General features: G+C 34.6%; 1 protein-coding gene across 1 annotated transcript in view; it reads right to left on the reverse strand.

Moving 5' to 3' along the window:
* SLC4A7 (solute carrier family 4 member 7) overlaps window positions 1–22642 on the reverse strand; it is a gene marked incomplete at its 3' end in the record, with an annotated part of 112516 nt that overhangs the window by 15683 nt on the left and 74191 nt on the right. The window contains exons 13-22 of the mRNA XM_080808645.1: window positions 20750–20924; window positions 17105–17238; window positions 15658–15903; window positions 13041–13146; window positions 10725–10886; window positions 10214–10327; window positions 7608–7769; window positions 7171–7422; window positions 4302–4370; window positions 2698–2871 (exon numbers count right to left, since the gene is read on the reverse strand). Coding sequence (XP_080664771.1) covers window positions 2698–2871; window positions 4302–4370; window positions 7171–7422; window positions 7608–7769; window positions 10214–10327; window positions 10725–10886; window positions 13041–13146; window positions 15658–15903; window positions 17105–17238; window positions 20750–20924 — 1594 coding nt within the window. The remainder of the gene's footprint in view (window positions 1–2697; window positions 2872–4301; window positions 4371–7170; window positions 7423–7607; window positions 7770–10213; window positions 10328–10724; window positions 10887–13040; window positions 13147–15657; window positions 15904–17104; window positions 17239–20749; window positions 20925–22642) is intronic.

The following is a 22642-nucleotide window of genomic DNA, read 5'->3' on the forward strand; positions in this document are numbered from 1 at the left end:
AAGCAACCTTAGCTCCCATACACAGTCAAATCTTCTAAGACTATCTACTCAATGTATATAGTTCACAATGACAACACCCTCTCCGAATACACACAAACACACATGTAAATAATACTCATAAAATTCAAACTTGGAAGTGACATTTTTACAATACTAAGTATGCACAAAGAATATGATATATCTTCCTCTTTGTTCAGATCTAAATTTTATGTACTTCACAACATTATTATGGATTGAATCGTGTCCCCCATGAAAGATACATTGAAATCCTAACCCCCAGTACCTCAGAATATGATTTTATTTGGAAATAGGGTTGTTGGAGATATAATTAAGATGAGGTCATACTGGAGTAGGGTGGGTTCCTAATACAATATGCCCAGGGTCTTAATAAAACGGTCATATAAAGACACAGTGATACACAGACCACATCACAAGGTGCCAGTTTGTGGAGTTACACAGCTGCAACACAATGCCAAACTTTCAGCAAACCACCAGAAGCTAAGAAGAGGCAAAAGAGTTCCCTTACAGGTTACAAAGGGAGCATGGCCCCATCCACACCTTGCTTGCAAACCTCCAGCACCCAAAGCTATTATATAATAAATTTCTTTTGGTACGTCAATCAGTTTTCTTGTAACAACCCACTCTAACAAAATTCTTACTAATTCTAGTAGGGCTTTTAGTCTTTTTTCATTTGAGTTATTTGAGTTAACAGGCAAACAATCATATTATCTACAAATGATGTTACCTCTCCTTTATAACAAATATTATATTATTCTTTTATCATAGTTAGAACCTTCAGTTCATTTCAAATAACAGTAATAGCGTGCTTCCCTATATTGGAATTTATTTACAAATCTTTATGCACAATGACTGCAATTTTATAAGACTTTCTATCTTTAATTATGTTGGTATTTCTTATTTGCTGCTGAAGTATCACACTCCATTTAATCATGATATTTTACTTATAGAAACACAAAAATTTATTTGTTAATATCTTAAGATTTTTTGGATTTATATTAGTTAAGTGAGAAGTCACCATCACTCTTTTTACAACTTTACTAGGCTTTGGTATTAAGATCTTGCTAGTATTTCATGAGAAAAAAATGTAGACTTTTCCGTCTCTTCCTTTCCTTCCGTCTAGAATAATTCCAGAAGTACTGGAATTAACTGTTCTTTAAAATCAGCTGGGCCTGTGATCCAAGGGCAGATCTTTGGCCATTTCTCCAGTCTCTTGTATGCAACTGAGTTACAGAGATCCACCAATTTTCTATTTCTCTTTGGGCTAATTCTTGGAAATGTATGTTTAGAATGGAAATAACCCATCTCCTCTAGACCAGTGGTAAACAAACCACAGCCCTTGGGTTAAATCTTGCCCTACCTGTTTTGTATGGCCTGTGACCTAAAATAAGGTTTTAAAGATGCACATTTGGAATTGATTTGATGATAGGGAACACTAACTCTGAACCTCAGCCCAGTGAAATATCTCAAATGAAAAAGAATTACATTCTTCTCATTAGTAGTCTTTCATTTAAAAAAACTGTACAATTACTTTTTAGATTTTACCAGTAAGAAATTGTGGAAATTTCTCTCCTGTTATAGAAGTGCCTATATATCTTGTGATCTACAAAGCTGAAAATATTTGACACTTTACAGAAATAAAGTTTGTCAACTTCCACTCTAGATGTACAAACTTACTCCTATAGATTCATGTAGTACTTTCTTAAAGCCCCTCAAATCTCTTCCACTACTGTGATTACATTTGTTTTCTCTTTCTTAATCTTGTATATTTTGCTCTGTCCTTTTCTTCTTTACTCAAATTGAAAGGAGCTTATTCATTATTGAGTTTTACAAATAAAAAATTTGGTTGCGTTTTTTAAGAAGTCTTCTTGAATAATATATGTAGTGAAGGGTATATATTTTCCTTATGAACTTTAGATGTATCTCACCGACTTTGTTAAAAATTCTCTGCTACAATACCCACAATGTTTTTTTTTACTCAGTTTTCAACCCAGGGATTATTTCAGCATTTAATGTCTAAATACTTCACATGATTTTAGTGCTTTTCATTATTCATTTGTAATTTATTTGTGATCAGGAAATGTAATTACCTGCATAATTTTTATAGCTTCTTAATTTTTAAAGACTTTCTCTGTGGCCAAGTACATAACCAGTGTTTACATGGAATTTACAGAAGGATGAATATTCTCTGTTTGCAAAATTCAATATTCTGTGATAATTTAGTGTCTTCTTAATACGACCTAAAATTTTTATTATTTTTTAACTTCTAGATCTGTTAATTTCTGAGAAAGATGTATTGAAACATTCTGTTAACAAACTATGTTGTTCTAGCTGCTTTGCTTTTTTATATCTCATTATCATCTTTGTTCCATAAACGTCCTAAACTTTAAAGTTGTTTAAAAATACAAGACAACATTCTATAGCCCAGGAAGTAAAAAACAAACAAAAATGTGGAAAATAACAAGCGAATTCAGTTTCTAAAGTGACTGGTTTAATAGCTACGAAAGGGCCAGTTCATATTTTGAAACACCTAAGGTACTTAAGGTGGGCTATTCCCTTTCTCAAATACAAATATTACTAATATGTTATTATATTACTAAGAGAAAGTAAAATACTGTTGAAACATAGAGTGTTATTAATTAGTGACAAAGTCTGGGGCAAAAAAAAAAAAAGCCTTACCATCATGGGAAAAACTACCGCAGCAGCTGAAGCTTTTATCACCCACAAAAGAACCAGACAAGTGAGCTGAATAACTGTGAAAATATGGACTTTCCAGAGAGGCACGTAACGAAGATATATCAGATCGGGCTGATGCTTAGCAGGCATTCCAAATAATTTTATACGGTCAAAAAACTACGTATTGAATGGAAAACAAAACAAAGCAAGAAAAAGTTTTCAACAAAAGCATCATTTCTGCTACTTAGGAAATTATATACAACCTTGGAGTTTTGTGATTTAAACTGTAACTTCCTTGATATGTTCTGATAGTACAAGAGAATACTGCAATACAGAACATCTGGACCCAAGGAGAGGGGCAAAAATCAAGGCAATCATTCTAAATTCATGCAATTAATTTAATCAGAAAACTCAAACCAAAATGTCTTAAGTTGGGGGATTAAAATATTTAGATACGCTTATTTGCTATAATCAAATGCATAAGCCATTTACTTTCTTTGACCTTGTTTTCTAATATGTACAGTAAAAGAACAACAATTTCCAAGGTTCTTTCCAACTCTAACATTATCAATGCTATAAAATAGCCTTAAGTCACAACTATTAAACTTCCACCCAACGCAAAGGAAACTATGAGCAAATTCCTTGGTCTTTCTGAACTTTAGTTTCTTCATTTATAAACCAGGAGTAAGATCTCACAAAATTATAAAAGAAAGTTGTAAAAGAGAAAAAAAAAATCAAGTGAGTTAATGAGATCATTTCTTGACCAGTGGAGGGGAGATCCAAGACTACTGGGAAAAAAAAAAGAAGATGCAATCTCTGTGAAGCCTTGCCAGCCTTAGCTGGCAACATCAGACAATATGCTTTCCATGATAGGTGGTGGCCACGTGGTGCTAACAGTGCTTATGGAGCCAAATGTTTTACACAAAGAACTAAATAAATTTTATCAGGTTGTTTTCCAGGAATTATTATAAACAAGACAAACAGAGTAGGGAAATCACTGGGTTCTAACTTTGGCTCCATTGCTTACTTGATTAAGAACAGTCCATAAGTCCCTCTGTTATTATTTCTTCCTTTCCTGCCTAACAATGTTGTTTTGCGAATCACAGAAAATAATTTATAACTGTAATGCACTGCACAAATGGCAAGTATTAACCATTCCAGTCCTCAACATCCCCCCTCTTACTACACCAGTCTTTATCAATAGTTACAAGGCCTTTCACTGGCTTCTATTAAAAAGAGGTCATGATCAACTAAGGGTTGGGGGGGAGGGCAGGGAGAGGGTGGTTGGGTTGTGGACATTGGGGAGGATATGCACTATGGTGAGTGCTGTGAAATGTGTAAACCTGGCGCTTCACAGACCCGTACCCCTGGGGCTAATAATACATTAGATGTTAATTTAAAAAAAAAAGGTCATGATCTCATTCTTGAGGGGAAAAATGTGTAGTAACCAATAATCACTTGGAAAATGTGGATTTGAAGTCATCAGCTAACCTGCCTCCCAGAATATCAGAGTTGAGAATGTATCACTACCATTATAAAAACAATCTTTGCAAATGTAAAATATGTTTTAAGTTTCTCTACAAAATCATTAACTACTTAAGACTTGCCTGGATTCCTTTTAATGAGGAAACTCCCATATAAAGGAAAACACCATACAGGACAGGCATTGGAATAAACTGTAAGTAAAAGGACCACAGTTAGAATCCATGCTACTAAAACAATTTCATAGCAATAAAATACACAAAAACACAGTGAGTACCGATGGAGGCAGAATTAAAAGATCTTTCAGTGATGAGACCTAACTTATATCCTATAAGAAAAATGCTAGTAAACAATAGCCTCCTTGAAAAACTATCTTCTACATGTTTTCTTCATGAAACGGGAGAATGTCCAGTGGTTAAGAATGTGAGCACTACAATCAAGACTGCTTGGTTTAAAAAGCCAGTTAACCTCTTCTTGAGCCTTAACCTCTTTATGCCATAATTTCTTTAACAGATTGCATGAAGATTAAAGGATTTCAAATACTAAAATATTCAGAAAAGCACATGGTGCATATCAATCATACATAAAGCTTTAACCAGGAATTAAAAGTTTAATTTAAAAAAATTTTAAGGGTATTAGCTATTAATTTTGATATCACTACCATACAGTAACTATTATACAGCAGTACCATTTACTGATATAATAATTGAACTCCACTCCAAAAGAAAGTCCTTATTACTTTGGCAGTTAGAGGGATCCGAACTGCCTATCTACAATGCCTAGGCATCCTACAGGAAAGCCATTAACAGGCTCCATCCACCTACTCAAAAACAAGAAACAAGACCTAACAGCTACAGAGGAAAACCACATTCACTCTCTATGAACAACTGAGCATGTCCTTCCTAAGAAACCCAGGAGGAAAAGGTACTACAGGAAGAGAAGAAAACAAGTTAAAAATCTAATAAATATCCTCAGGAAATTTTAGGAGAATATTTCACCCACAAAGCAACTTTAGAATGCTAGGAAAAAAAATCAGAAAGAAAAATCCTTTAGATTTAAACATATAATTATCAAAATAATTAATTTTGTCATAATGATTTTGATGAGACCAAAGAGATCTTAAAAAAAAAAAAATCCAGGAAATTTTCATTAACAGTGAGGACATGGAATAGAAATATGAGAACATATTCAGAAGGTCTAATATCTGTAATAGGTAATAGGCGCTAAGAAAACTGACTGGGTCCTAAGGCTTGGGCAGTTACTCTTCAAACAGCAACAGGAGCTTAGTGAAATAGGCTATATTTCTGTCTCCATGCAGGCAGATCAGACTGCTTAGTCCTCAGTGAACACATACATATCATCATAATACTAATTATGTGTTCCCAGAGGGCTTACATTTTTATAATTTAACTTACAGAAAAAGCATGGACAGTTTAATTATAATTACAGCATAGGATGCAAATGTTGGTAACCATTACAATAAAATTAAAAACACCGTCAACCAAAGGCAGGTGATGGAAGGAAGACTGGCTGGTGGACACATAAGTGTGTTAAATCCTCATAAAACATCCGACCTTACATGACAGGCTCCCAAGCTTTTTGGTCTCAGGACCCTTCTAGGTTCTTCAAAGATAAACTGAGGACATGCTCCCGAAATACTTTTGCTTCTGTGAACTCCCAGAGGTCATCCTTAGACTAAACTTTGAGAATCACTGTCTTAGGTAAAGAGACTCAGTGTAAAAATAATACAGCAAAAAATGAAATTATAAAAGCATGTAAAACTATAATGGTTGTAACTACCAACATAACTTTAAAAAGAGATGTTAAAAAGAATTTACCTCTGGAGAGTTGGTTCTGGAAAGCAATGGAAAATAGGAAGACTAACTTTTCATTTTAGGGCTTTCCTGATGTTCTATTTGAATTTCCTGCCTATATACAGTCAATACTTAAAAAATTTTAAAGGCAACCTTCCTTAGTAGGGACAATATCCCCAAAAGAGTACACTAAATCTTTCTCCTCTTTTGCCAACAATACACTCGCCACAATGCAGTAAATGCCCCTTTACCTATCTGCTTCACCAACTAGACTGCCAAGTTCTGAAAAGCAAACAATAATATATCCTATTTATTATTATTTCTCCAGTTTTAATAACAGAGTAAGTACTCAACAAATATCTGGTGAATTAGTCCGTTGCTAGAAAGTTCATGAGATGAAGGCCAAAGAAGTCTAGCATACAACTTTAATTTTTTTAGTTAATATAGTAACATATATACACACTCCAAGTTTCTTCCCCAATATATAAATGTACATAGCTCTTTGCTTAATAGTTTTTTTTGCAATAACTAAAACACCAGAGGAAAAAAATGGAGTAGAGCTCTTCCCACGATGAACTGAAAATCTCAGATTATATACTTAGCTACATTTGCTATTGTTATATTTTTTAATCACTAGATTCATTAGGATATGTATAGTAAATACCAGATGTACCTAAAAGATATTTAACATAAAGTTAAAGTTCTTGCATTAAACATAGTTCTTGCATTCTTCATTTATATTAGCTGTGCTTATTTTCTAATGAGCGCTAACTACCGTTACTTCATTTAGCTGATCAGAAATAATACATTTATTTAATTAATAGCAATTATTTTCACATTTTGGTCAAATAATTATATCAACCATATTTCACTACTACTTTCTCTAAGATGCCTATAAAATCCTCTGGGTATATTCTTCTTTTAGGTCATAACAAAGCCATGGATTAACTCCTTCCAAAACTCTATAGTCTTTAATACTATCCTTTTATAATATTCCTAAAATGGACAAATCTAACACTGAAATGCCTCCTATATTAAACACCATTTATCAGAATATTATTTTCCAAGTAAATTCCAGGAAATGAAACTAATTTTAGATATTTTCATGTTTCATTTTCATACAAGCAAGTATAATTTTATGACAAAAAGATTTTAAAATATTGCAGTAAAGAGATTTTACCTTTAGTACTGAAGTCATGAACACAGACAGGCCCATCAGAATAAAAATCATGAGCCCTGTAACTCGCTGTTCACGAATTCCCAAAAACTTGGGTTGCTCCCCGGGAGCAGAACATTCAGATTCAACTTTCAAGCTGTTGACATGACTTATTGACAACACTGTTGCAGCCACAAACCATGGAAGTCCCATGATAGAGCAAACTCCCAACATAACACCAACCATGAGCAAATCAAGGTGATAGCCAGCTCCCTTCTGAAAAGTGAAATGAACATGAATATTTATAAGTCAAAACTGTTCTTTTAGGTTAAAATACTACATTACTTTATACACAGGGAAGAAATTAATTTTCATCTCACACATTTTAATGTTCTAGTCATTATGAAAATATCTCAAACTCTTGAAGAAATTACAGACCTGAGGCAAAGTTTTAGAATTACCTTCAATTTGTGCTCCTTTCTGTTTATGATTACAGCCGTAATTTGCTGGTCCATAAAGATGAGAATGGTACAAAGCAGAGCTGGGATGGCAGCTATTAATAAAGTCCACCAAGGGTTCTCTCCCAACGGGCTTATGATCCAGCCCCTACTTGGATCAGTGGGCTGTTAAAAAATTAAAGATAAAAAGACGTTTCTTCCTACTGCACAAAATTTCTGCAACATGGGTTGTGTCTATTCCAAGAAATTCCAAGGGGTTAAAAAGAACTAGATTAAATTTTGGAATGTGTAGTGAATTATCTGCAAAGATAGCCACAAGAATGCTTCCCATCCCTCGATGCAGGTCACTTGGGCATGTAGTCAATCTTTCCATCTACAGGAGGAATCCATTTCCTACCCTTGGACCTAGGATGTCCTTATGGTTTACTTCAGCCAACAGAATAAAGCCAAAGTGACACTGTGTGACTTCTGAGTCTTGATCTCAAGGGACCTTGTAGTTTCTCTAACCCTCTTGGAACCCTGAGATTAAGCTGTTGAGTAAGCCTGGATAAGCCTTCTTGAGGATAAGATACAATATGGTGAGAGAGAGAAAGGAACCAATTACCCCAGCTGCTTCGGCCATCTGATCTGAGCTCCCAGACATGGGAATGAAGACATACTGCCACCATCAAAGCAATGGATGACTGCAGCCACAAAGAAAGATCCCAGACCAAGAGACCAGACCAGTACCAGGCTAAGCTTGGTATCAACTGCCACTGATTTATGAACAGATAAGGTGTTGCTGTTTTACAAGCTTTCTGTTTGGGAGGTTTGTTATAGACAAATGAAGGTAAATGAAGCAGAGTGTCATTTCAATGCTCCTAACCTACTTCGAATAAAGTGAGGTCAATCTACCTACTAGATCAACTCCTGAACTAAACTGCTTTGAAGATCCTACAGACGAGTGATCTTAGCAGGGTCAGTACTAAAGGGTCAGAGGCAGGGTCAGAACTGGGCCTCAGGACATACTTTTCCAAAGATCTGGCAATTTATCAGACTCAAATACATTCCAAAGCTGTAACGTAAAATTTGTTTTGTAACAAAACATTTTAAAAGATCCTACAAGGTTAGTATTCTTGGAAGGCACTGAATATATTGAAATCTAAACATGTTTTCATTACCTAAACTTCATTTTAAGCCTGTTTTTTCATCACAAAAACATGTCAATACAAAAGGAACATTAAGTATTTTCAAATGCAGGTATTCCAATTTTCCCACACCGATACACATTAAGCTGTTTGATATTAAAAATTGTACATGAATAAAAATATTTTATGTATACAATGCAAAGTTCTTAAGTGTTCCTTGATTTATTTCCCCAAATATATCTTATGCCCCTTGAAATCAGTTTGCTACTTGAAAGCTAAATCAATAAGCAATTAACAAAAATATATTTAGGAATGAAAATAAGGAACACGGCCCAGGATTAAAGGAAATTACATCATTTTGAACCAGTATTAATTTATAGTTTCATTTGGTAAAAGACTTGGTTAAAAAAAAAAAGACTTTCATATAGTCATCTTTTAATGGCCAAAAATCTTGATTGAGAGGCTCAGTATCTGTGCTTTCAAACGAAGGTATCCAAATTTTATTATATACTTCCAGCAATAAAACAATAAAAATTTTTTAATATAATTGAGTATACCCAATGGCTCTATACACATTTATGTTAGGTTACTAATGGTTTTCCATATAGTAAAATTCATATAGTAAGTATTACAAAGCTACATTTTTCTTATTTTTAAATAAAAATCTAAGTAGACCTTCTATATAATTTTAGTGGATCATTTTCCACCCATGCACTCTACTTTGGAGACTACTGGTTTTAAAAATAATTTTTTCCCAGTGAGAAATAAAACAGATTAAAATTATATTTATTTTATTCCTTATTCTAACCACCTTTAAACCTTCTGTTTTTAAAAGAAGTCATATAATTTGCTATACAGATAAACATAACCAGTGACACAAATACTCAACTATCAGAAATTCCAGAAACTATTCAAAAGCTACCAACTCCTACTTAAAAGGGAAAACAATTTTTGAATGTATGTTATGCATATGCTATATTATGCACAACATAGCTACAGGCTACTGATGAATGCAAAGGGTTCATGGATGGTCACATAGGTATCATTCTTCTTGTGGAAGAACACACTTAATTCTCTCCTGATTCTGCTAGAAAATGAGACATGGAGCATTCCATTTATTGTCAGATAACACTACCCTACTAATAACTAGGATCTCCTTGTTACAAGTTTAAATTCAAGTTTGAGTCACTTCCTCATGAAGGAATAAAAAATGTTTCTTTCGCCTGGAAAATACATCATGAACTCCAGCTACAACAGGAGAGTCAAATTTTTTAAATGACTCCCAAGTACCATGGGTATTTGCATTCACTCTTCCTGATGGGACTAACTTCGATACCTTCTTGCTTACTTCCTAAATAGGTTCACTTGTCTCTTCATATCTTGTCATCTTTTATGTATGTGAGAAATATTTCTATAAAGTGTCTAATTTTAAAATAGTTCGGTATTCCCAAGTAACAAATAACCAAATATTTTAATTCTTACCTCGAATTTTTCAGGAACATGAAGTTTAGGAGATGGAACTCCTACAAGGTAGTCAATTGCAACCATTATTACTATTGTGAGAAATACAGCAAAGTCACTGATTGTCGATCGCACCTATATTAAAGGGATTATGTTAAAATAAACGCAGAAAAACTATGTGTCTTTTCTAAATAATTCTCACCTTTCAGATTAAAATATGCCACTAGAAAGTGTGAATAAGGTTTTTAATCATTGACATGTCCATGAAATACATTTATATCTAATATCTTTTCAAAAAGAGACAAAACACATTTCACAACTAACATACTACCATCCCATTCCTCATGGTACCATTATCTTCCTACTGTTAGTTCAGAAATGTGATATACATTTTTCACTATAAATAAGTTCTTTACCACTATTTGATATCAAGTATTAACCCCAAACAATGTATTACTGTACTGAAAAAAACCAAGGTAACAAAACCAAAAACATGAATACTATCAGGACTCCAAAACCACACCCCAATTACCTTAGTAGGAAAATACCGTTTGGTCTTAAATTGCTTGAGGAATGAAGACAGAAAAAATGTTGTGAAAAATAAGATGACACACCAAAAGAGCACATCTGGAATATATGGTCCATGAAGACTACAAGCTGATCCTACAAATACACCATGAAAGGTTCTACATTCCTGGGGAAAAAAGGAGGAAAAAAATAGAAAAAGGAGAAAATGAAGAAATTCTCAGGTATCTAATAAATTATCAATGAACTCCACTGACTCAAAGATCCTAGTGACTGAAGACATGCCATTATTTTATATTTCACTTAGAAAAAAAAATACCGCCAAATCAACTTTAACGCATCATCAACTATAAGATATACTCTGAGTTCAGAGATGTTACAGTTTGAAAAACATGCGTATCTTAAGTCACTGAACTGAAATACAGTGTTTTGCCAAGTTATACCACACGGTCCTTTCAATTCCATATTCCCTTTAGTGAATGTCTCGGAGTGAATAGTAATTCCCACATACTTTGTATGCATTCTTGCTGATCTGCAATTTTACTATCTTTTCTTTATTTCTAAACAAGTCGCTTAAAACAAAAGCAACCGACAGAAAATTGTTACTGCATCTACGTAAAATGCTGAATAAGAAATGGCTACAGTGCTAAATTCAAATCAGGAATAAAAACTGGGTGGCTTTTCTGACTTAAATGAAAACCATGGGATTGAAGCATGGGACTAGTTGCAGCAGATCAATACTTCAAACAGTAATTCTATTTAAAAAAAATCTTCATCAATTATATGGCATAATATAATGTAATTTTCTATTGACCTAATTTTCCTTTTGGGGAAAAAGTACTGAAAGGCAACCAGAGATTAACAATGATACATATCACTAATGTTACTTATATTCTAAGGAGACTCATTTTAACAAACACAACTCAGGTTTACCAAGAGAGAAATAGTCAAAGGATTATTCTCAATTTCTAATTGCTGAGATTAGTACAGCTACAGATTTACATCGTGGATCACAAAAATAAAAGCTGTAAGTATAAAAAACCAACAAAATAAAAAACAAAAACCGTGGGCCTTTTGAATATCAAGAAAACAAACGCAGAAGACCTTTATCTGTAGTATCAAGACCTCCTATTCACCATGGTATGAGGTCTTTTTTTAACAGATCACTTTCATTTGAGCACCTTTATTAACTCTACCTCTTTTGTAGCAAAACTGACTTTTTAATAAAACAGTGAAGCATTAATCTAGGTTGATTATTGATATGTAAATATGTTTTAAATCAGCACTGTCCTACAGAACTTTCTCTGCTGACGGAAATGTTCTATATCTCCACTGTCCAATGTAGCAGCCATACAAACTGACTGAGCTCTTGAAACATGGCTAGTATAACTGAGAACTGAACTTCTAATTAATTGTATTTAATTTAAATTTAAATTAGACACATTTGGCCAATGGCTACTGTAGTGGACCATACAGACTTGATTAGTGAGATAAAATTGCAGATGACACCCTTCCAATTATATATCGATACCCTTCCAATAATATAACTATTACCTTTAGTGAGAAAACAATGACCTATAATGGCTCATATGATATAAAAAGCACCAGAGAAGCTCAAGAGCTCTTGATTTTAATTGATATTGCCAGAATCACTTTATACCTTAATACCAAAGCCTAGTCTGGGAAGTGCCCTGAACAGATACTCCACGGCCAGAACATTATAAGAACATGTGGTAGTATTCAGTACATAGTAGGTGCTCATTACATGTTTTTGTCCTGTTTCCCTTCTTAGGTGCCTAAGTTACACTAGTTTCTACAGACTAGACTACAGAGTAGACTACTACGCCACAGTTAAACCAAGTTCAGTTTGATATCGAGGACATTAGGAAAGGATTCATGATCTTCTAAATAAGCTGTTCATGGAGGAGATAAACTGATACACGGAGAACAGAACAATGGATGTGGACTGTTCTGTCAACCCCAGTATATTCAACCATAGTCCTAGTAAACACTTTCTTTGAATTTATCAATCTACAATCTACATGGAATTAGAAACCAGAAGTATATTCACACTTTTTAATTAATTAAATCTTGGAAGTCACATTTAGTTCATTTTTATCCCCTTTACCAGGTTCATTCTTTCCAGCCTACACTTTTTACTGCATGATACATAAACATGTGGTAACTCCTGTCTGCTCAGAACAACACTACACTCTGAAAACACATCATACCTACTGATCAAGAGGAAAATGTAGGTCTACTCATAAAAAGCTAAAGAACTAGGTTAATGTTTGCAAAATCCTTTATTTTATCATGTACTCACAGAAACAGTGAGATTCCCCCAGAAAATATCATCTGCTGTTAAATTCTTTTCCTTCCATATTTTTAGAGTTTCATTGCTAGGGTTAGGAGGTTCCACACATACACATCTGAGAAATGAGAACAGGATAAAATTTTAAGGGTCCTGCATTTCATGTTTACATTTTATTAAATCAATCACACAACGTGGTAGCTTTTTGTTGCTGTTGTTAGATCTTATTTATTTGAGAGAGAGCACACGCGCACGTGTTGAGGGGAGGGGCAATCAGAGAGGGAGGAGCAGACTACCCACTGAGCAGGGAACCCAGTCATGGGGTTAGATACAAGACCCTGAGATCAGGACCTGAGCTGAAGGCAGATGCTTAAAACACTAAGCCACCCAGGCGCCCTGTGGTAGCTTTTAATTAAACTTTTTTTCCCATGCTGCAATGAATGGAGACTAGAAAGTGAAAACACATCAGAAACAATGGAAGGGAACAAGATTTGGCCTATGTAAATAAAACATAATTAATATACAAATATCAATACAATGATATTTTACAGAGTACCTTAATGAAACCTGTTACATATATCCCTTGGGGAGGGATACTATTTTCTTTAAAAATATGACAAGATACCACCATGTTTAGCAAGGTCACTCTCCACTAAATCTTACCTACTTAACACCCAGGGGAGCTGTTCTGCCTCCCTACCCACACATACACAAAACACACAGATTCCCAATAAAGCGATACTCCTATTAATGCTTTGTACTCTGACAAGCCCTGCCTACTCATGCTCATCCTTCACTGATCTTAAGATTCATTCTTACAGAAATAAAGTAACATGATTTTTCATCAGGACAGAACTAGGAAGGTCATAAGGAGATCACAGAGTTCAGTTTATATCCAGAACTATCTCACCTAAAGAAAAGCTAGAAGCACACACAAAGAAATCTCTAAATGTGAATTTTAAAAAGAAAAAGAAAAAAATAATAAAAAATAAAAAGAAGAAACACACAGGAATATTCCCAGTTAGATTATGAGCTGTTCTGAGAACAGGCAATAGGCTGGACTTTGGATTCATTACATGCTCTATCATTTACTAGCTGACTCAAGATAGGTTTTAACCTCCATGAGGTTCAGTTTCTTCATACACAAAAGGGGGTATGATACGAATAATCAAGTCACATGTGATAAGAATTATGCAACACTGCTAACACAGTACCTGCAAATGCTCATAGGATGTCAGCTGACCGAATCATGATCACATGTAATTACTCAGTTAACCAGAAGCAAATACTGTTCTGATTGGCTGGAACTAGCTATAAAAGCCATGCTTCATAAAGATCAAAGGAACAGGAAAGAGGAAAAAACCAAGAATAACACTTAAAAAATTAACTAGTTTAAGAGCAAAGATGATAGCACAAAACAGAGTTGGCATCAGAGTGTCTCTCTTCTCCTCAAATAGGTCAATGTCTCATAGAAATTTTCATACCCCTCCCTACTCTGTCCATCAAAGTTGAGTATGCAAGGAAGGGATGGAGGGAAAGGAGAGAGCACAGGGATTTGAGACTTGGATAGGCAGAAGGAGGGAATTGTACCCTTGTTTGTTGGTGACCACTTTCTCCATAAGTCAACCAAATCCAGGATCACATTTACACCAAGCATGACTGCTCAAAACAGCAAATATTGGTCTCTATCTACCTAGATACATTTAATTTTAACAACCTATTTGACTTTACTGAATATATTTGGCAACCTTTTGTAACTATTATAATTACTTTTCAAATCTTATTTTATTCTAGAGTTTTTAAATATTTTCAATTCATGATTTTCTTATCGCAAGTACTGCACCAAATATTGCACATGAGAGTATACTGAAATTATACTTTAAAAATAAATATCAGACTTCAAATAAAAATTATCAAACTTCAAAAAATGTTAATAAGATAAAATTTTATCAAACTTTAAAATAATTATCAGACTTCAAATAAAAATGATCAGACTTCAAAAATGTTAATGAAAATGCAATATACGAAAAATGTAAGAAACAGAGGAGTGCCCGGGTGACTCAGTTGGTTAAGCGTCTGCCTTCGGCTCAGGTCATGCTCCCAGAGTCCTGGGATGGAGCCCCACCTCAGGCTCCCTGCTCAGCGAGGAACCTGTTTCTCCCTCTCCTTTCCATTTGTGCTCTCTCCATCTCTCTCTCTCTCCCAAAAAAATAAATAAAATCTTAATATATATAAAAAAGAAGAAGAAAAATGTAAGAAATATTACATCCTACATTCAGGATTTGGCTAGAGAATACAAGCTCTAATATAATTGCCTGATTCAAATAGATGGTGGTTACCAATTAAATTTAAATTGACTGATTCAATTCAAACAGAAGACCAAAAATACACATACTTGAGTAAGTTGTATCAGGGAATAAAAATGACTGAATTTGTTCAACTGTATTTATGTTCATGGAGTGCTCTGGTAAAATCTCATCTGTAACAAACAAGTCAACCTCCATATAGCTAGTTGGGTAGTTACAGCTAGATATACAATGAGTATCACAATGCAAAAAAATTCATTTTTTTGGCTCAGACATCTCTGCAAAAATACATTTTAATACTGGGGAAAATGGAATACACTTACGAGTAGTGGGTCAGTTCATCTAAATTGTTGTGCATATTAAATGCATATATTTCTCCTAAATGAAAGAGCTTCTCCAAAGCCTCATAGATGAATATGATGCAAATTAGAGCCGCAAAAGCCTCCTCTGTGAATCGAGTAATATAACACACAAGGCTGCTCGCATCTGTTGCAACCAAAACAATGCACAAGAAAGAAGTCCACAGACCAATACTGGTTCTTAATGACAGATAGGAAAGCTGATAATCTCTGTTTAGGGGAAAAACATGGACATGGTCAACATACACACATGGCAATGTATATCTTTAATTAAAATTTCATAACAGGCAATAAAAAGAGTATGGAAACATAAAATCCCTAAAAAAAGAGCAAATTACCAGATAAAAATAACAACTAAAGAAAGCTGTCTGTACGTTTCTGCTGTAACTGAAGATTACAGAATTATAATGGTTATATTTTACCTATACAAAAGATTTACAGTGAAAGTCCACCAGGTAATTAACATTCCAAAAACAAAGACCTCACTTTGAAATCAGTTCTAAGGAGTAAATGACAGATGTACATTCTATAGGACAACTGGACGTGACTCTCTGAAGACCCAGAAATTCTGTCAACATGGTAACCACACCCCTGTCCCCTTCACCACCCCCACCAATACCATCCCCCCTGCCACCAGTGTCACCGCAGGAAGTGACTTCATTTTTTAAACTCAGTGTCAAGTAAGAAATTACTTTAAGACCACAGGGTCCAGAACACTTCAGGACACTGCATTCCCTCTTAGTCTATGTAGTTAGTATGCCAGATTGGAATCAGAATCAGCTTGTTCAGTGAAAAAAGAATCAGAACAAGATGAGTTAGATGAATCAAATATTTAATAATAATTTATTTTAATTTAACTTAAGTTGTTTTAGGCTAAAACATTCAACTACATTTGTCTCACAAAAGGAACAGTACTGGCCATGTCAAATTCCAAGTCTACCAGCTATAGTACCATGCATTGATTCCCACTGTGAATGACCCCGCCAGTGGAGACTGACAACACAACAGATAGCTATAGCTGTCTGATTGATAAGGCCTGATAGATAAAGTCAGCTTCAGCCTCCAAGATCCACCTCTTTTTAAAATTCCTTTGTATGACCAACATACCAACTAATCAACAATTAGTTTAACACCTTCTTAGTGGGTTGAAATTTGCTAGAACATAAGATTCTTATTGCCCGAGTGATTTGTTGACCAGGACTCAAATCCACGGATTTTATACTCAAGGTAACTGGGATAGGAATGATAGTAGGGACCAGAGTAGGGTCAACTACATGGTAGCCCCAAAATGCTGAAAATATATATATTGATCAGGTCCTCTTTTCAGCTACTAAATACATAAAGTACTTTTAACTAAAGTTAATGAACAATGAAATTATACACATATAATAAGTAAATAACAATTACATACCTGCAGAATTTAAATAAAATTTTTTCAAACACTAAAACTGGACCTGTGCTCCCCAATATTGTTAGAGGTTGCCCAGCAAACAACGAATAGGCAATCCCAGTTAATGATGCTCCAAAAAGAGACTCTATTGCACTCTGTTTAAGGAAAAAAGAAATGAATAGAAGTAATACATCATAAACCTATCTCTAACCTACTAAAATACATATAAGACATCTGGAATATAAAAATACTAATCAAGAAGTTAAAAATATAAAGCAGACACAACTTTTAAGTCAAATTTAAATTTTAAATATGGAAAATTACAAATACATTTTAAATACATAGGGAAAATGGCTTTGTTTTCATATTAAAAGTGAACTTTTACAATCAACCTTTATTCAAAACATATTATTGTGGGAGGCCAGGAGGGAGGAGTAAGTGGAAGAGAGATATAGAGATTTTAACTCTATCTATAGGTATTTCATTTTTTAAGTTTGTGGGGAGTACAAAGACATTTGTTATTTTGGATGTTTTTGTTATGTCTGAAATAGTTCACTTAAAAAAAAACAGAAAACATCAAATATTCCATATGGTGTGCACAAAAAAACTTTCAAGTAAATAAATCAGAAATTAACAACTGATGCTATCGTTCTCAAAATGATTTCTAAAAAGCAATTTTCTACACATTTTAAAGAAAATCATCTTGTATGATGGGCTTAACCAACAGATATCAAAAATAAAATGCTTTTATCCTAAAATAGATGGAAAATCTCTTTAAAAAACTCACAGCAACCATTAAATGAAGAGGTGGTTAAAAAAGATAAAATAAGAAAATGAAAGCCTCAGGAGAGTTTTACTTAAAGCGAGCATATCGTTTCTGTACCACTACCAACATTACCTTCTAACTGATTAGGTTATTAGACAGTAATGGGTACAGCCTATGCCACTAGACAGAGGGGAGGGATCAGAGAGAGAAGAGCAGTTTACCATTTACAAACATCAAGGTCAACTGGAAGGCACTTTCAAGAGAGGAAAAGCCCATCGTTGGTAAGGCAAGGAAAAGCAGCTCATGAGAAACACCCCTCCTGGACCTGGCAGGCAGCAGAGCAGCAGGCAAGAGCGGGCTTCAGAACCAGACTGGAGGAGGAGACCCATTTCTACCAGACTTTAAGCCATAGCCGTATCTCAAACATTTCAAGCCCAACATTTCTCTTTTTTAAATAGGAGTGACCAAAGCCAAGAGAACTTAAGGAAGCCGTGTTTGTACAGACACCTAGCAAGCCTACAGGCTGCCATATGAATGCATTCAATAAATGGCAGTAAATCTCATCATCAGAAATAACAGCATCTTCCAAAATCAAAATCACAAAAATAATAGTATGCAGTAAAAGCATTACTCAACTATTACTATAAAAATAGGATCAAACTCACATATTTTTGGCAAGACAAAGTGTCCATATTAACCGCTAAGCCATTATAAAATCCTTAGTTCAATTAGACCGTATAATTTAGGAATGAATTTAAGTAGAGCTCAAGTCAAAGAAAAAAATGTCTAAATAATGTCTACAGAGAAAGAAAGCGAAAAATTCAGAAGAGAACCAAGGAGATGGCAAAGAAATGCTAACGGCAGTGGGGGCGGGGGGCGGTGAGAGGGATAGGCACAAAATTACAGTTTTCCTTCCAAAGATCATGTTGAAAAGGCAGAGCCTGCCAGATGAAGACCTTCCCTTCACCACTCCCCCACTGCTCTCCCAACCCCTTATTGGCACATTCACTAGTTCCTTTACCCAGATCTATTCTTTTTCTAATTTTGTCTCAACTGTCTTTATGTTCATTCCCAAACTGAAATGTCTCTCTCCCTAAAGAAATCACTGCCCCACCACCCCGCCTTCCCCTCGTGACATTCACAAGCTTCCACTGTAGCCATCAGAAGCCCTACCGTTATCCTCCCCATACACCTCTCCACTGCACAGCACTGACCACTCCACATTCCTCTTTCCTCTTTCTTTCTCAAGGCCTCTATTTTGGTTTTTGCAAAATCACATCATGGTGATTCCTCTTTTGAAGTTCTGACAGTGTGCATGTCTAATTTGCCATTTTCCTCCTCATTCTCATTCTTCCTCTAGTCCACAAATGTAACTTCCCACTTTTTCTCCTCTCCAGTCACTGTAAAATCTCTCCCTTGTTAACCTCATCTATTCCCAACCTTTGTTCTTCCTCCTTGCCACTCTACAAACTCTGGAACTGTACCTCCTACTTGAGGTTCCAACAAAGCACCTGAAAGCAAATGCATAATCTCCCCACCACTCTCCTCTGCAATACTCCTTATTTCTCTGTTCCTGGTACTTCAGCTGCTACAGCTTTTCCTTGATCTCATTCACATGTGGCACAGCACACCATGACCTGTTACCTACATATACACTATCTTATCTTCTTCTCTTCGGTTAGGGTCCATCTCACAGCTGTCTATATTCCCCCAATGCCTCAAGCACTCCCACATGCATGCGGTACTAAACAGCGGGATGAGAAGGGCAGGCAGTGCTGGACAGTCGAAAAGCAAGCAACATTTCCGTGATGGTAACAGACAAGACACATCTCCAGGGGACTAGCAGAGTTATGTGTACAGTTTGAGACAGCATATAAAAGCAACTTACTAAAAATAGATTCCCTTGATACAATGACTGCAGAATAAGGTAAAACAATCTAAATAATCAAAAATAGAATTTCAAAGGAAATTTCAGTTGTCAAGTTTGTCTCAGGTTCAGCTCATGAAGTATTTTAATTGAATAATTATCATTACTTAGTTTTTGGCTATTTTTTAAATCTTTTATCTGTAAAAAATGAATTTCCTCCCAAGAGTAAATACAATTAAATAAAATACACTCAAGAATTACAAATAATCTCATCTACATGCCATTAAAATGTATATAAACAAAAAAATTAGTCTTTCAACATTTACAAAGCACTGGATACTCTGTTGTTATGCCTCCCACATCCCCTTATACAGCATTACCAAGAACAAAAAATCATAAAAACTTTTATTTTAGTCATATCAAAATATGGGTGCAACTTTCAGTTATACTTTCTAATTAAAATGTTACTACCTTCACACAAATTTAATAACAGCAAAGTAACACTAAAAATCCACCATTTGTCTACAACTTCTGAAGACTAGTTGTGGAGTCAGGGCCTACCCACCAGGGCTGATGAATTAATAATTGCATGGCTCTAACTAATCCTATGACGCCTTACAGAATATCAAGTAGCCCTGCTGGTAAATACCCCACCCATGACCCACCAGGCATCAGTTCAATTTGTCTCCCACAGGCAACCCTTCCCCACTCCCCACAACAAAGACAGTACATGCCTTTTACTCAATTTATAAAACCATTCATCCGGCAAGCCAGGTTAAACTTTTTTTTTTTCTCTTTTTTCTTTTTTTCTTTATTTTATTTATTTTTTACCTCAACTGTGCATCTTCTCCTGCTCAAATGGCTTCCCCATGTTTTCCATAGCAATTACCTTTGGGGGAAGTCTGCTTTGGGACAGGTTAATCATGCTGTGGGTAGACTCTTCAAAATGAAAGTATGAATAGTGAGACAAATGCATACACACACTTGCCTCTGAAGAGCTAAGAGCCTGGCCACTACCAATCTTTGTACTCACTATTCTGCCTTCTGTAGCTTCTCCAAGCAGCCCTCCAAAAGTGATTACGGGAGACATACAGGCACAGTATAGGAAAAGAATCGAGGCCAGGCACTGTAGACTTAATGCATCCTTGAAGTCACTCAAGAAAAAAGGTGTTTTCCTTTTGATGTCAAGTATCAAACCACCAAAAAGCCTAAATAGGTGAGATGAAACTCGTCAAACTGTACACTAGAGGATTCTAGCTAGATCAAACTAAAACTATGGGCTACATAAAACTGCTGGTGCCTAGTGTTTCGTCAACAAAAATTAATATCCTATTTAAATCATGATATAAATTATAGAAGATACACTCATTTAGTCTAATCTACTGATAGAGGAAAGGCAGATCTCATTAAGTTAAAAGACACATAAACATCTGTATTTTATGGACTATATATTAAGAAGACTGCAGGCAAATGATTTTATATGAGTAAATGTAATTTCAGACACAAATGCACAAAAAAATATACAATAAAATAAGTAAGACCTAACACTCCATTCATGAAAATGAGCATAAGCAATTCTATCAATTATTATCTACATTATAAATCTTAAAAGCAAATATCAGAAATATCAGGAAGGCAATTATAATATAAATCCTAAGTCCCCCAAATACCCTTTAATATGAATATAGTATGTTGTGCTTAGACTCAGTCAGTAGTGAATTAAATAATTCTAATGACTTAAAATTAGTACCTTAATAACATAAGTATTTCTTGTCCAGGAGAAAAGCCTAAAAACCACTTCAGAGCATTTAATTTACTGAATATATACTCAAGTTCATGTGCATATTAGTAAAACTAAGAGGTTTTAATTAGGAAATTTAAAATCTATATTTGCACATTAAAGCCTTATCATTTTAATGTGGTTTGGTGTGTGTTTGTTTGTTTTTTTTTTAATCAGACTCTCGGATACATCTTATATAAGCTCTGTGAGGGGTAGGGGCTTTTTCTTGTTCACTGCCTTTATCACCAGTGTCTAGAACACTGTCTAGGACATAGTAGGTACTCAGTAAATACTAGAGACAACTCAGTAACTCAAAAAGGTTTTGTGACTCATAAAACATACAATCACTCTGTAGAAAATACACCAAAAAATTAATCTTATGCTTTAAAATGCTTTGGATGTTTCAAGGTTTATCATTCTACCTTTTTTTAAAGTTAATACTGAAATAAATACTAAACACACATTGACAAGTATAAGTTACTCTATAAATAATCTGATAGCAAGGGAAATCAACTTGCAATAAAAAAGGTACCAATCTAGAAAATGAAACTGTATATTCAAATCAACAACTGTTTTATATTTTATAGGAGGCTCTCGTGTGACCATGAAATCAATGGGAGTCTGACTTGGTATTTCTTAGTCACTAACCCTATCTTAGTCAGAGATCTGAAGAAATAACACTAACAGGTAGTATTAGACCACCACTTTCTGCACCAGGGCAATCTTATTCTCTATGATAGAGACTATCTCATATATATTATGCAGAGACTATTTTCTATGATAGAGATTATAATACATTAGGCAATGAATAAACTCTAAGTTTTAAGTTTCTCTAAATTTTATATTCAGTATGCCATTTGTTATTTTTCTTCTATATAGTATTCTTTAGGCATGTCATCAATGCCATCTAATTATGTTTCTGTATTAAATAACCTGATTTGCTAAACAAATATTTAAGATTCAAAATCTCTTCTGTTAACAACACCAATAGATAACAACATCAATATCCACATGCTTTGCTATGGTATGGAAATACTGTAACATTTCTCTACTTCTACAAAATATTTTAAGACAATGTTTGCATCCAGCAATATTTCTGTATTTATTGCAAAAATTAACATCTTCAATAGTTTTTCTAGCTAGGTT

The sequence above is a fragment of the Martes martes genome (genome assembly GCF_963455335.1).
Source record: "Martes martes genome assembly, chromosome: 1".
NCBI lineage: Eukaryota > Metazoa > Chordata > Mammalia > Carnivora > Mustelidae > Martes > Martes martes.